The 15,620-nt window shown below is 40.9% G+C and overlaps 1 protein-coding gene across 2 annotated transcripts in view; it reads left to right on the top strand.

The window, feature by feature from the left end:
• Window positions 1-15,620, top strand: part of tex264a (testis expressed 264, ER-phagy receptor a) — a 51,653-nt gene that overhangs the window by 9,696 nt on the left and 26,337 nt on the right. For both annotated transcript variants that reach the window (XR_004775845.1, XM_026997633.2), the window contains exon 2: window positions 1,022-1,243. Coding sequence is in view for 1 of the 2 variants with exons in the window: in XM_026997633.2 (XP_026853434.2) it covers window positions 1,022-1,243 (222 nt within the window). In the remaining variant the exon portion in view is untranslated. The remainder of the gene's footprint in view (window positions 1-1,021; window positions 1,244-15,620) is intronic.

Raw genomic sequence — 15,620 nt, 5'->3', positions numbered from 1 at the left:
GCAGAAATGCAGAAGGCTGTAGGAAAAGTTGGAGCAGCATGCAGTGGAACAAATTGACCTGTGAGGGTGAAAAGAGAAAAAGGAGCAGATAGAAAGAGGGAAAACTATTAGATCAGGAGATAGCCAATGAGAATGTCCCTTCTTAAATGAAATCCGCTCTACCTGGTCCAAAGCTGCCTTGCTTGAAGGTCTCATCATAGAGTGTCAGTACAGCAAGGAGCACTGTCACAGCAATAGGTTTTACACTCAAGTGTCTGCTTACAGCCACACAGATTAGTGGTACAAGTAATTGGCATTGATAGCTCTATTGATTCCACTATCATAAGATCCTTAATGTTGTATTGCACTGCAGATTTGAGACCACCATGGTGATTGGGTGTTGGACCAGCATCAGTCCTGGAGTGTTGTGATTGTTACACGTGTCTGGCAGGGATGGTTGATTCGTTCTTAATGTACCTGTCAGATGTTCTTGCCTCCAAGGTTAGTTTGACTGATAGCTATGAGAAGGGAAACAGTAATGTATGGCCTTGTGTGTTAAATGCACATGGCATGCCTTCATCCTTCATACTGCTGTAGAATGGGTAGTGTGAGACCAAGGCCCTGATTCACTAGAGCACTTTTCGCATGAAACTGTTCCAGAGCCCTCTCCACTATTTTTTTGTGGCAGTGAATACTTCATTTATTATCTGTTTTAGATTCCAAGTTATATAGTGCCTGTGGCTCCAAGGTATAACATTAGATCATAGATCTAATTTACTGGTTAGGATATTTTCTGTATATCAGCACTTTTGCCATTCTGATGCTGCTTGGATTAAGACACCTCATTCCACTAATTATCTTATATAAGAATAGTCTAACTAATTCCACAGTAAAGTCCAGTAGAGCCTGTTCAGACTACTCAGGGCAGTAAATACAGCCTGTAGTGGAATGGAATTTCACTTTTTGTTGAATTTATCTTATATTCAGTAAATGTCATAAAAGTCTGTTTGTCTCTTTCTCTTTCTATCTCCATCTCTTTCAGACTCAAGCCGATTGTTGCCGCTACGCAGTGGGAAGTATTCTGAGTGAGTGTGAGGAGAAGCCCGATGAAGAGCTGCAGCGTCTATATGAGAAGTTTGGGTTTAGGGTCATCTCCTTCCCAGAGGTCTCCTGCGCTGTCAGTACCTCTTTCCCTAACAGATGTCCCCTGTCCCCTATCTGTGGGGCATACAGAGTCTACCCTGAACTCAGTGCCTACATAACGGTAAGCACAGCCATGTTCCCAGTTAGGATAATCCTTCTTTTTTGACACTTACTGATTTTTTAAAAAAGATTCTTCCTCAGATAGTGCATATTTTTTGGTCACTTAGGTGGCTGATATGTAAACCATGGGATAGATATGTAAACGACTGGAAATGGGAATGGAACAGTGGTGCTCTCTAACTCTGTCTCAGAACTGATCTCCCATTCTGAAAACCTGAAGACTAGAAAGCAATCGACTTTTACTCCTCACATTTTACACACTCCATAACATTCCTGCTCATTATACAGCATGTAGACTTTATTATCTATAATAGAGAAGAAAGACAGACAGAGTGTGTGTGTGTGTGTGTGTGTGTGTGTGTGTGTGTGTGTGTGTGTGTGTGACATGTAGAACAGAAATCAAAATTAGGGGCTTAATAGGTTCGATCAGAAAGAAAAGTGGCCCTGCTGGACAGTGGAGATGGCGCTCCATGGACTCACCTTGTTCACTGTGATTTCAGTCCTGAACTCTGGGATGGGTTGGGTCATGGTGTACCATATGCATGGTCTTCTTGGGTTTGATGCATCGACACATACATGTTCATTAATCTGGACCGTGGGCTAGTTAGTGCGTTGCCATACTGGCATGAAATGTTGATCTGCCTATAATATTGCCAATAGAGTGATCTTATGCACTTATTCTCCTGTGGTAAGCACATTATTTGGCATCCTATTGCCATTCTACACACTAGCATTTCTGCATGAAGCAGTGTTCCATATGGCTTTGCCAGTAGCTACAGCAATAGTAGTCCACTTGCAGTGTGCTGTCAAGCTGCAGAAGAGCCCACGAGGTGACTGAGGCCAGTCTGGTACCCCATGGGTGGGCATCACCCATCTGTCCATGGAGAATGAGCCATTGGAATGTAATCAGAGCTGGATACATGCTCCGAGGATGTCCTCCTTCTAAAATTAGCAATCATTTTCTACGCATTAGACAGCTCAGGGGACTACACACTGATACCATGTCCACAACTGCAGCTTCTAGGCTAAATAGAAAGTGGTGCCGTTTATAATGTTTCTTTATTGCCGTTGCGTAATTGATATTGGAGCACTGCCATTAGTGCCTGTTTGCTCTTGCATCCATTTGTAAAGGAATTCTGGGCCGCAGCAGACCCCTGTCCTGTTACATAAGCATTCCCCTGCCAGCAGCAAGTCCCCATGCTGTAAGAAAGTGGAAAGCAACATGTTCATACCCTCCTTCTCCCTCCCTCTTTGTGTCTCCCCCTTGCTCTCTCTCTCCGTCTCTCTCTGTCATTCTGTATCTTTCTCTTCTTTCCCTATTGTGTGACTACCATTCCACCCACAGGTCGTTTATGCTGACCTTGCCTGTTGGCTCATTAAGGGCAACAGTTGCATGTTCACTGCGGGAAGATGGAGAGCTCTGTGTGTGTGTGTTTGGAGGCGCGATGGATAGGGAGTGTGTGTGGAAATGCAACGGATGTATGTGTGTAAGAAGAGGGAATGAAACATAAATAATGGGCAGAGGGTCCATGGATGTGTGCAAGTGTCTAAGATGGTTTTTATGTAGTTTTCTTTCTTCTTTAGAGTGATTTAGGAAAGGGACCTGTCTATGGATGTCTATGGTAAAGCTTCAAAATAACAACCAGTCAGTAGCCTTTACTATCAGCAGCAGTTTACTATCCACTGCCTTTCTACACACATGAGATTTACATTTAGAACACATTGTCATGTTGTCATTCCTATTAAATTACGAGTGGTCTTGACTTGTCTTAAAACATTAAAACCCCACTCAAGGTTAGTACTAAAAGGGTAAGAATCTTTTTTTTTTTTTTTCTGTATTTCCCGCAGCCAACTCAAGCAATCTGTAAACAGTGTAATATCATGACCGAGGTTTACAGACCTTTACATAAATGTAAGCTCTGTGACCTATAAAACGTCATCACATCGTCTAATTACCTGAACATGATGCAGCTGTTGAATTGTCATCTTCTTGCCCTGCCATGCCCTGCCATGGTGGACATGTGTGGCCATGTCTGGTTCTGGTGCTCCATCTGCTGGCACAGTGGGCGCAGGGAGGTGTCGACGTAGCTGCGGGGCCATGTGTTAAACAACAGAGTGTCCTCTCGCCAGGCAAAAGCTCCAACACTGTCCCTCCAGCCTTCAGTCATCGCTCTCTTTATTCCTCCGTCCTGCTCCTCCCTACTGCCCACCACCCATCCCTGACCCCTTTCTTTTCTTTTGCTCGTCTGTAGGTACTTTTTGTTGTTCTTGTCTTTCCGGTTATGGTTGCCTCTCTGATAAAGACCACCTCATTCTTCTGTTGACAGGTAGGGGGGTTCTGAAGAAGAGAAATGCAGGCAAACACACCCTTACTGTTTGCAGCTGAGAAAGCAGAATTTACCTCATTGCATGTAGGGGTTCATGCCAGAGAAAAATGTCAGAAGCTGTGTCTGTGGGCAGCCGGCTCTGATCACAGAAAGACTGTGTGTGTGTGTGTGTGTGTGTGTGTGTGTGTGTGCACGCGTGCACGCATGTGCTCGCACAGCCATATGTGGTACGACACACTACACATGTTGTGGGAGTGTGTAAGTAGACAGTGGGGAAGCTTGAGGTAGACGGGGATGAAGAAAATGCAGTAAAAACTGAAGCGATCATGACACTCCTCACTGGAGATCCCGGGAAAACTCTCATCACTGACTTTTAAAACCTCAGCTGCTAAAAATAGGCTTTGGAGTGTCAGTTAATCAAATCCTAATTTAATTTAACAATTTAATTTTGTACTTATTCCAGCATGGTCATCCTCTTTTCTTTCTTTACACGTAGACTTAATTCCATGCTCGATTACCTGATTTTTATGTTTTTCTTTCAACAGCCTTTTGAATATGAACTGCCACAAAACTTGAAAATGTGTAATCCATTAACTTTTGATGTTTCCCTGAAGATTTCAAAGCTTATTGTCAGTACAATGGCCATTTCTTGATTCCAAAGCTCTACTGAGTTTGAAGATGACCTTTCTGTCTCTGCCCACCTTAGCTGTTACCTGGACAACACTTGATTCTTTTTCCTCAGCTCATGAATAATTCATTTCCACTCCTCTTTGACATTATTATTTGTTGAATTAAACATGAAAAACTTGTTGTGGTTATATGCGTATAGCTGGAAGAAAGCACATGACAAGACAGAGGGAAATTAAGTGACTTAAATATAATTGTGTTATTATCAAAAAGAGGCATTTTAAATTGGCAGTTTTTAAACTAATTTACTGTGTCAACAAAACAGTTTAGAACACTATCACATTATTGCCACTAAATTTTAATTTACATATCTTTTGCTTTCTCTTGGGGGTCGTTGGGGGAGGAGGGTGTTGTGTTTCTGTTTTTGAGATGCACAGTCAGGTCTGGCAGTTTGATTGATGGTGTACACCTGTCAGACTGCCAGGGAGAGCAAGAGAGCAGGGAAAAGATCGTGGCAAAGACAGAGAGAAAGGCATCCTATTATGTCGAGGTTGAGTTTGCTTCAATTAGTATTCAAACCACATGTTCACCTCTATAATATGTCACAAGTCCTGCATGCTGACCCTCTTCACTTCTCCTTTGCTTTCTTCACTTCCATCTTGCTGTGTCACAAGTATGCATCCACATGCCTCCTTTTTGTCTCCATCATAATAATTCTGGATGGCAGATCAAAGGCAGGAGCAGAGCGCATTGAGTAAACAGAAAGGAGGAGGGCACCCGAGGAACCGTGGCTTCCATGGTGATAGCATTGTCCTATGCTGAGCCCCTATACTGCTCCTCTTCAGGAAAATTTCAGGAAAATAGCACCTCCTCATCCACTTGGGTTTACACCTCCTGCTGTCTGGAGGCTTTATTAACTGCTTCATACAAGAGTAAAAATACTCCATGCTGAAATTCTGTGCTCCCAGTCAAGGGTCGCATTTGCTGAACCTGGTTTCTTGGTGCATTTGATCTGTTTCTTCTGGCACCCATTAATGCTATTAACAGGGAAAGCATCCTGTGTGCAGAGTGAGGAAGGTGCAGGGGGCCTGGCCTTTGCAGGGTCTGCTGAAGCACAGCTCTGAGAGTGGAGGAGAGGTCCTCACTCAGCAACAAGGCTGCAGAGATGTTCATTTAGAGGGAAACTCTACTTATCCATCTCTCATTCTGGGATACACTTACTCCCTTTGTCAAGCATACAGGCACAAACACACACACACACACACACTCATTCTGTATGTAGGCTAGGAGGCTGTTTGATTCTCACAGATAGATCTACATTTCTAATGAGCCCTAGCCCCTTTGTATCTCTCTCTCTCTTTTTTTTTTTTTTCTTCTTCAGTGTTTTGTCTCTCAACAGGGACTGTGTTGATTATGTGTTGAGTTCTTACAGGTGTGGTATTAGGGGGAACTGTGTGGTAGGGACGGTTACTTTTAATAAGTCAGAGAAAAAAGTGCCCCCCTCCAAATAACGCAGAAATGTGCTGTAGTGCACTGTGAACAAACAGAAGTCGAAGGCATATAGGTAAGTGTTAGAGAAAATCCACTGATTTGCCGTGCCTTTAATGTTCAGTAGTGTTTAAATAAATTGGCCCCTTGTTTGTCATATCAGAATTTTTCCACTGGTAAAAACTAAAATTCATGCCATTCTGTGCTTGGATCCAGGTTGCTTTGTGGATTTTTTTTTTTTTTTTCCTCTAATTTGAAGGGCATGACATAGCATGGAGTACATATGCAAGAACTTCCCCATTTGCATGTAGTCTCCTGGCAGCCAAAAATAATGAGTCCCATTATATCAACCGTTATTGCAGGTGGGCCATAATATCTGGAAATGTGAAGTAGAGTGTCTTAAGATAATTGTATTTACGTGAGTGTATTTTAAAAAAAAAAGGTCTGCATGAAGAGCGGGAAATTTAATCTTTTCAGATCAGAATCTTTTCAAATCCCATTGGAATAAGTCATCATGTCAGATTCATATCTCATGTTAGGAGATGCAAAATATGCTTATTCAAAGTCAAAGCAAACCTTTATTTAACACTATGTACAGTTTCCATACAGAATTTGTATATATAGGTTTGTGAGAGTGAGTGAGATTCTTGGACATTTGATCAAATTTGGCTCCTTCATAATAATGCTGTGTTTGGGCATGACTGTGTGCTGGTAGTGAGTGGTACCACATTTGCTTCCCTAGAAACAGAGAAGTCTCAGCCATTATGGTTTTTTTACAGCTGAGTCAATGCTTTGTGTCTGGTTTCTATATTTAACAATAGGTTTTGAAGGCCATATATAGAGAAAGTAGTACGAAAGAGTCCTGCTGTCTCTTATATGAGGTATTCTGCTCTAACAGGGTGTAAAACAAAGGAATCATAGCCATGTCTTTTATTCCCTCAATCCCATCCTATTTGACCTGTAATATCAAAAGTTGTAGGACTTGTCTTAATCCTGTACACAGAGTGCAGAAGAGTCTTTTTCCTGAATGGTACATTTCTGCTTGAGCAAGTCTGTGTGTACACATCCTCTCATAGTGAGGCCAGGCCACCACCTACGCACACAGGCTTCACACTCGGAGAACTAGGCACCATGCAGCGCAAGTGTGAACAATGACAATGGGAGCATAGTGTTTGTTTATATATTGAATTTTCCAAGATACACAAAATGTTTGCTCACAACGCAAGTTTCTCTGTTTTTTGAAGTGAAAAGAGGGAAGCATAATGCAGAGGAACAGTACAGGTAATGCAAGGGAAAATGAAACTAAAAGAACAAAATTAGTGAGTTGGGCTTATATGTACTACTTGAAAAGAGAAATTCTGTCACAGAGCAAGTAGGAACTGCAGGTAATTCAGTATGTTCATACATTTGGAACTTTTGGAGAAGGAATCATGGACTGTCAGATTTTGCATGGAAAACATCCTGAACGTAGTGCATTCATATTTTTAGTGGGAAGTCTTTCCTGTTCAGAAAAATCTTGCAAAAGCAATTAAGAAAGCTAAACAGGTGATTACATTTTTGATAAATTTAAGGTACTTGGGCTGATACCCAAAGTAGCTGTAATTGTACCAGAATCACTAAAGATATTTAGGATATTATATATTGTCTTATAGGTATAGTAATATGGAGATATTACTCCAGATTACTAGGGTCTGGGATAAGTCATACTTTTCATTTGAAACATTTTGTTTAAAACTTCTACTGTTTCTCAGTGACTTAATTGTTAACTTACATTAACTAACACAATAGGCAACGTCTACATTAACGTTAATCTACTGTATTAGTTGCACTAAGCTAGCTAGAAGCAAGTTATCAAGTTTTCCAGCTACAGCTAGGTAGTTTAGGCCTACCTACAAACACATTTGAGGACTGTCTTGTACAGCAAGCAAATCATATATCCAATTTCCTGTATCACCTTTCACTACAGTAGTTCTTTTTTAATTAGTGGCGAAATATTCTAAGAGTATTTACCAAAAAAAAAAAGGATAAAGAAACTGTTCAGAAAACAACTCATTCAAAATGGTCTGGATACTGGTGTGTGTGTATTTTTTTTGTATTCTGAGTACTCTTACTCACGTTTTACCATACTCGCAGGAGATAAATTCAACATTTTGGCAGTTTCTATTGACTTGGTGGTTCATTTTAATCATGAGTGTATCTACCTTGTAATGGGGTAAATCCTACATCAGTTTGTTATTATTTATGTGATGGGGATTAAATAGTATTGAGCAATATGCTTACCCAATTGGAGGAAGAGAGAGGAAGTGGGGAAGCGCCTTCCAAGGGGTATTTAGATTAAATATTCCTACACTGTCTGGAAAGGACCCATCCAATGTCTGGTAGGAGAGCTCTAAATGTTAGTCTTGACAGATGAGCTGTTGAAAGAGATAATTGATGTAAAAGAATACGAATTGAGAGACTCACAGAGCATAGTGCTTGTAAATATTGTCATTGTTATGAATAGCTTTTTTATTTTCTAGTAAATATGATTGTTGTCTGTTTTTGTATTTTAGTATCTGGAACTGTCACACTTCTACCACTCAAGGCCAGCAGTTTAATAAACAGATAGAACAGTCAAATCTACTTATCCCCACACTAGTTTACCAGGCTTTGTAAGAGCCAGAAGCAGAGACTACTTCTCTTTATATGCGTACTTTCTTCACTCTTTCTCTCTGTCTCCCTCTGTGTTTTTCTATCTATCATTTGTCTTTCATTTGTACACCAGAGGTTTGTTTGAGGGCACAGGTAATATTCAGGTTTTTCTGCTGTCCATAGAATATATGAACATGAATGAGTCTTTCTTCTGAAGACAGTCTATGCATTTTGTGTAACATTTACCTGGCAAAAGTACCAACGCATCCTCTGTTTTTCAGCCACACATCTCCACTTAACCACTTAGCCGGGTGTTTAAACTCCCTCTCTTCGACAGACAAAGAGACACTACATCTTCTCTATCTGCGTGCTTGACTCATTCTCCAGGACTCAGCACTTGATGTGTTTCTGCTTCATGATGCTACTTTGATTTTTCTGCACTTTCTCTGAGAAAGAAAATGAGCATTATCCCCCTCCTGACAAAGGCTGAATAATGCAAGACCACACACTGTATTCAGAATCGTCATTGTGTTTAGCTCATGGAATATTGGATGTGCTTAAATTATTGAAGTGGGCTTTGTTGGAGAAGGGTGCCACCAAAGCCCCTCATGACTGTGCAGAACTAGACTCACACACCTTTTCTAGGTCTGTCACAGTTCGTGCCTCACTTCTTTTGACCCACAAGTCACGACTAATTGACTTTCCTTATTTAGCTTTGGCATGATGGGTAGAGCTTAGAACCCAACCTGTAGTCTAATTGAAGTGCAGTATGCCAGTGAAAGGCCATAACGCCTTTAAAATGTGGGTGAGGGTGTGCTATATATGGTACTGGCGTCCTCGCCCCCTGGGGCGAACACAACGAAAGCAGTGCTGTTCAGAGCTAGGCCCCTCCATTGGGATTTTGGTTTGAGTCTCAGGGCTATCCATGGCCGTGGGCCTTTTTTGAATTAAATGACCTGCCTCTTTTTGGGAAGGTAACAAACAGAGGTTAAAGGAGGTTGAACCTCTCTCCTCTGTCACTCCACAAGCTTCCCACTTCCTGCAGTGGCTTTGCATGGTCCCCTTAAAGGAGTCAACGCATAACTCTCTTCATCCCACACTTCACCAGCTTCTCCCACACCAGAGGGTTTGTGTTTCTGCTCTCTAGGAGTCACAATTCCTCCCCCATTTTCCATTGGGGGTTATAGCAATGGTGTCCTCCAATTGTGTTCTAGCTGTGGAGGCTAGTTGAGGTCAGGCCTGCAGTAGCCCTGTTGGACCACAGAGCTGGATTGGTTTCCCTGGGCTGCTTCCAGATAAGTGATGAGCAGAGAATAAAGAGTTGGACCCATTTGCAAAGCCCTCTAAAACCAGTTTCTAATCTGGTCGGTATTATCATACAGCCCAGTTCAGAGCCAAAGGTGTTTAAAGAGACATGATTCACTCTCTGCCCATACCCGACCACAGCCATTAAAAGCTAAAACACACTGCAGGCCGCCTGGCTCTGACGAAGCTGCTTATTCGCATCTGGAGAGCACTCTGGCATTTTCAGCTGTAATTGTGCACCGTGGGAAGTCCGTCTTGAGGCTCAGTGTCCAGCAGTGAAGGTCTGTGGCAGGCGCATGGAGCAGGCGGAAATCATAGGCCTCCAAGGCTTTAATTAAGCATGGCTCACTGGAGCAGCATGCTGCTAAGTCAAACTCACATTGCTCTAATGGCCAGCGGGACCGTTTGGTAGATTTTTAACATCCACATAGCCGGCCCAACACAACAGTATCCTTTTTTATGTGATATAGCTTTGCAGACATTTCAGCAATTTTTCTCATTGCCTACCATTTTTTATTTAGCCCTCTGTGTTTGGGTAAAGGTGAGCTAAATATACATACTTAAATATTAAGCAGATAGATGTTACTCCCACTGTCTATATAATACCATTTACATCTGCTACTACTGTTCCCCTCCTATGAGCACAGAGCTTGAAACAGGAAAGACCTATTTTGTATGTGTGTATGTGTATGTATGTGTATGGTTGAATATGGCAGGTCATAAATTGATCACTCTGTAGCAAATGTAATCTATGATATGGCAATCCCGGGCCACTGGGATTAATGGGCACCCATTTGGAGAGAAGATGTTGGATGGCCTGGCTGGGTCATCAGACCAATCAGCTCTCATTAGGACAGTGCTAGGAACTTCAGAACTTGTTCATTTAAACCTTCCTGCCTTTTGACCACTGGAACCTCTTTGTCTTTTTATAAACACATAGAGGTGTCCACTGCTATGTCTGATAAAATATTCTGGTGCCAAGATGTTTTATTAGGTCATATAATTGAGTTTTGGGTGTGATGGAGACTCTCACTCCCTGAAGGAGAGGGTGATGTGATGCACATCACTCAAGGTTGGGGCACGCATTTACCACGTGTAGGACCCAGGGTTGAGACACGGGTGTGGTTGCTGCTCTTAGCCTACATGTCAAATGGTGTCAGAAGTGGGATGGTACCACCAGTTGGACCAGTGTTCGAGACCTGGGTATGGTTGCTGCCCTCAGCCTTTGTTACAAGGGGAAATATTGAATTCATTGCTTAAGGTTGTTTTCAAACATCTGACACCACTTGATCATTAAAGTCAAACCTTACTAATCTGTTACTAAGCTTACTATTAAAGGGCATTTAGTACTATGTGTAGCAAAAATGATTTAGGCATTTTGCTTCACAGAACACTACCCTATATCAGAAAATGTAAACTTGGGAGGGGGGGGGGGGGGAAGCAGCCTGAGACAGTATTTCCAGTTCTCTGACTCTTTCAGATGTGACTCATTTTTGTGAGTGTCTGATTTCACAGTTATTGTTGAAGGTTAACACAGAGTTAACCTTCTGGCATCTCTGGCAACCTGTCTATTCCTATTATATCATATCTGCCCTCAAATATCACATTAGCATCTCCCGAGGAGCACCTCTGCTCTCCTCTCACCCAGCTAGAACTCAGTTCATAGCACCAGTAGTACTACTCAGTTTCCAAAACTCTGCAGCTTTCTGCTTTTCTTTCTGTATTTTCTAATAAAAATAAAGATTTCATTTATGTTGGTCTGCAGTATCTACTCTGAGGTCATTTTTGGTTCTTACATCTTAACACTTTTTTTAACAGTTAACAGTTCTTTTGTTCTTTTTGTTATTTTTCTCATCATAGGAAGTAGACTTTCATTGTTTCTAGAAGTTGTGCCTCTGAGTTATAAAAATCATACTTTTATGTTATTGTTATACTTATGTTGTTGTTGTTGTTGTTGTTGTTGTTATTATTTGTCAGTTTTATTGCAGCACGGTGGTAGGCTTCCCAAGACTCAGAGAAAGTGTTTCTAAAATTCATCCTCTCAGATAATTGTCTCCATAGTGTGTGAGAAATGATTTCTCTCTATGATTACTCTGTCAAAAACCTTAGAAGGTTTTCAAGTTCCTATCAACTACATATCAAGCAGTGCACAGACATTTTGAATCTATTTTGAAACCGTTATGAGGATAGCTCCAAGAATCGATATCGACTTGCAAAGGGGAATGTTCAAGAATCTTTGCACTCTCAACTAATGAGGTACTTCAGCAGTGTCTGCTCTGATCATGCATATGCATAACATTCCTTCCTTAGCATTGTATTCTTTTTCCTGATAAACAGTGGTAGATAAGTATACAGATGACATCAGACTTGAATAAGAGGTACATGAGTTATGGACAGCAGTTGTTGTTGTTGTTGTTGTTGTTGTTGTTGTTTGTTTGTTTTTTTATTATATATATTTTTTATATATTATTATTTGTTTATATGTTTAAATGTGCATGCTAATGTGGTGATGTGTGGGGAGGACAGCGGGCCCTCAGTGGTGAAGCTTCAGGAGACTCTGGAAGTGAAGTTCATGGAGGGGGGTAGACCACAGCGGTGATAGCAGATCCTCACTGGAAAAGTTTCAGGGCACTGAGGATGGGTGTGTGTTGGTTGAGGGGGGGTGGGGTGAGAGAGAAAACATGCATGACATGTTTTCCATATACAGAACAAAGAAAGAAGCTGATTGTGTCCTGTTTAAATTTATAATGTAATGTGTGTTGTAAGAGACAATGCTGTCTGTAGTGCTTTTTAAAACACACAAATCATATAAAGTTGTCTTTAAGGAACATTTATTCATTTACATTTGTATTTATGTATAACACTTCTGTCTCACCCTTTCAGTAAGTGGTCATTGGTCATTATTTTTCTCACACCCACTCATTTTCCTTCTTTTGAATGTTTTCATCACTGGGGCTTGCCATATTTCTGCTTGGTTCTGCATCTTATCTTCTATCACAATGTCTGGTTGGTTTGCCACTTCTTGCTTGTCTGTGTAGATCTGGATTTTTCATCCGAGCTTTGTTGTTTTCCCCCATACTCTATGGCTCCTCCTGTTTGGACTTTTGTGTCAATGCATATGCCTTGCAAATGGTTCTGTATATGATCTTTCCCACTTGGTTTTCTTGCCATGGAATCTCCCCTGCTTTTCTGGTATCCATGTCTTTTCCGCTTATCCTTATCAGCTAGGGGTCATTCCTTGGATGTATCATGTCTCATCTCAGAGAGTAGATTTTATACTTTGTAAGCCCCTTCCCCCCTCCATTGGATGTTGGACTTTGGGTGGAGTACTCCATGCATTGTTAGAAGTTTTCCAGTCTTGACAGCAGCTTCCAGCTGTTGTCTTTGCTAGCTTGATGTGCCTGCTGGGTATCTGGCAGGGCATACCCATTTGTGGCTTTAATTCCCACTCAGCTATCTTTTGAGGATTTGCCTAATTCTGTGATGGTACTTAGATGTATCTGTTCATCTGGTTTTTGCCTCATATCGTGATCCCCAGATGTTTTAGCTGTCCTCCAGGTCTGCTATATAGCTTAGTAGTAGTAGCAGTAATAGTTCAATTCCCTTTGTCCTGATCACTTTTGTTCTTTTCACTATTTGCCAACCACACTTCTCTAGCCCAGGTGATATCTTGATGTCATCCATGTACAAAAGGTGCCTGATGGAAGCTCTACTATTGAATCTATTCCCACGCCCAGATTTATTGATGATCTTGAGAAGGTTCAGTCCTATAGAGAACAAGGTCACATGGGCAGTTCTCGTCGAGTTGGCTTGAGTTCTTGATGAAGGCACCTGTAGTGGTTTTAATAGATTCTTAATTACAATGGATAAAATTAACTTCGGCACCACCCTGATTAACTGGGAAAATGTATTAATTTTAATTAATTTATTAATGATTAATAGTTCAGTCTCAACTCTTTAAAGTTGATAAATTGATAAATGATTATTTCTCTTCTACTAAACATTAGAATATCATTCTCAACTCACAGACGTAATACTAAGGGATGACAACAAACATTGACTAGAATTCTATTAATGACAAGAAGTATTAAGTTCACTAGAATAACAATCCTAACGGGCAACTAAGCAAAATTTAATGCAAATAATTTGTGGTGAGTGGGGTAGCTAATTGAGATTAAAAAAACATTTTAAATGTAAAAAAAACCAAAAGAGAAGGGAAACAAAAATGTAAAAAAACAAAAGAGAAGGGAAAAAACAAAAGAGAAGGTTTTAACCAGCCTCTGGGAATGACCAACTGGGTAATCTACTTATCGACTAAACAAGACCAACAAAGAAAACATTGATCAAACGAAATTCGTGATGCAGTCATACTTCAAATCTAAAAAGATTAGTGAAACAAGTGCCAGCCTTAGCGACACAGTGTAAGGGAAACTAGGCTAATTGTAGTGCCCGAGGAGGCTGTATCACAGATGAGAGGAAAGAGTTAATTCACCTTATTTGATTAATAAACAATAAACTGGTAACACAGAAGGGAATTGCTGGTTCTTACGACTCACTAGCATTCAACCCTGTCAAACCATCCGTCAAATCATATGTTATATTGAAGCATCTCGATAGAGAAAAAGCGTCCCAAATGGAGAATCCGTTTCTTGGAGCCATCTGATGGTTCTGAAGGAGAGTTTTCGATTTTCTTGAACTCATCTCCATGGCAGTGCACGAGCTATGAAGGCCGGTGATAGTGAAAGGACCAGGATTCTTGGACCAGGGATTGGGTCTTCAGAGCTGGCTCAAAGGAAAGCCATATAGGCCTTCATGGGCAGACTTTTCCCAAGCAATGTGAGTGAGGGTTCATTACCGGCAGTTTATTGGAACTCCAGTCTTAACCAGATGAATTTGCTTAATATAAGTCGTGATGGGCAATTTCTGAAAAATACACACTAACTATAAGAAATTAGTAAGATGATAACAAAAAGAAACAAAAAATCCCATTAAAATTAAAATATGGTAAAATAACCTGGATTCGAGTATTTCTAGCTGCTTAGCGAAAGGTTATTGACTTAGTTGAGGAAACAAAAAATTCTTTGTCTCTGCCAAAGTTCTGTTTGGGGGTGGTTTGTAAACAATCCCTGGGAGGGATAATCAATTTAATTACTTTCCTAATTTCTAGAAGTTACAAACTACTAACTTTAATATATTGTCTAATTTGTTCATATAAGATTTCTGGTAAACACAACTAGGAGTGAGTAACAATTTGTTTACAATATACATGAGGTATGCAACATTTATGATCAGTTTCTTGAAGTATAAGCAGGCTAGTAAGCTTTTGTCCTTCTCATCCATGCGTTTATGGCATCAGAGGAGAGGGGGTTTAGGGTCAGAATGCCAGGCCATCTTGATAGCTAGGCCGTTTATGACTTTGTTACTCAACCTCAACCAGTGGGTCCTGGGTCTGCTCCGTGGCCCGGGGGTAGGAGAGAGCCCCCCTTTGAGTAGGTCAAAGTTTCATGAGGTGAATAATTTGTAGTCTGTTTTCACTACACACCTATGGTCTTATTAACTTTATACATTGCTGAGCCTTTGAATATTCATGTGTGTTGTATTCAGTCATATGTTTTCTTATAGTTCATCCAGGCAACATTTAGTTTGGTCTGCCTCAAATCATGGTTGGACAATTCTGTGTCGGTAGTTGGTGTGCTGAAAGGTCACCTGGTACAGCAGGTAGAGTAAGGAGCTAACACTGCTAAGGTCATGAGCTCAATTCCAAGAAAGTACACATGCTGTCTACCGATGAATGAAAGTCATTATGGATAAGAGCATCTGTCAGATGCTGAAATTGTTAATGAATAAATATCTGGTGCTTTTTCCAGTTCATGTCTGAGCAGTGCTCATGTACTTGCATACATGGTCATTCAGCTTGGTGGCTAGTATTCCTGACATGAAAATCCATCTTGTGGACAGGCAGGTCATTGGTCTCTATTTGGATGGTGTTTGTCCCTTATT

This window comes from Electrophorus electricus, chromosome 3, assembly GCF_013358815.1.
Source record: "Electrophorus electricus isolate fEleEle1 chromosome 3, fEleEle1.pri, whole genome shotgun sequence".
Lineage (NCBI taxonomy): Eukaryota > Metazoa > Chordata > Actinopteri > Gymnotiformes > Gymnotidae > Electrophorus > Electrophorus electricus.
The sequence above is the reverse complement of the archived record's forward strand: the minus strand, read 5'-3'. Positions and strand labels throughout refer to the sequence as shown.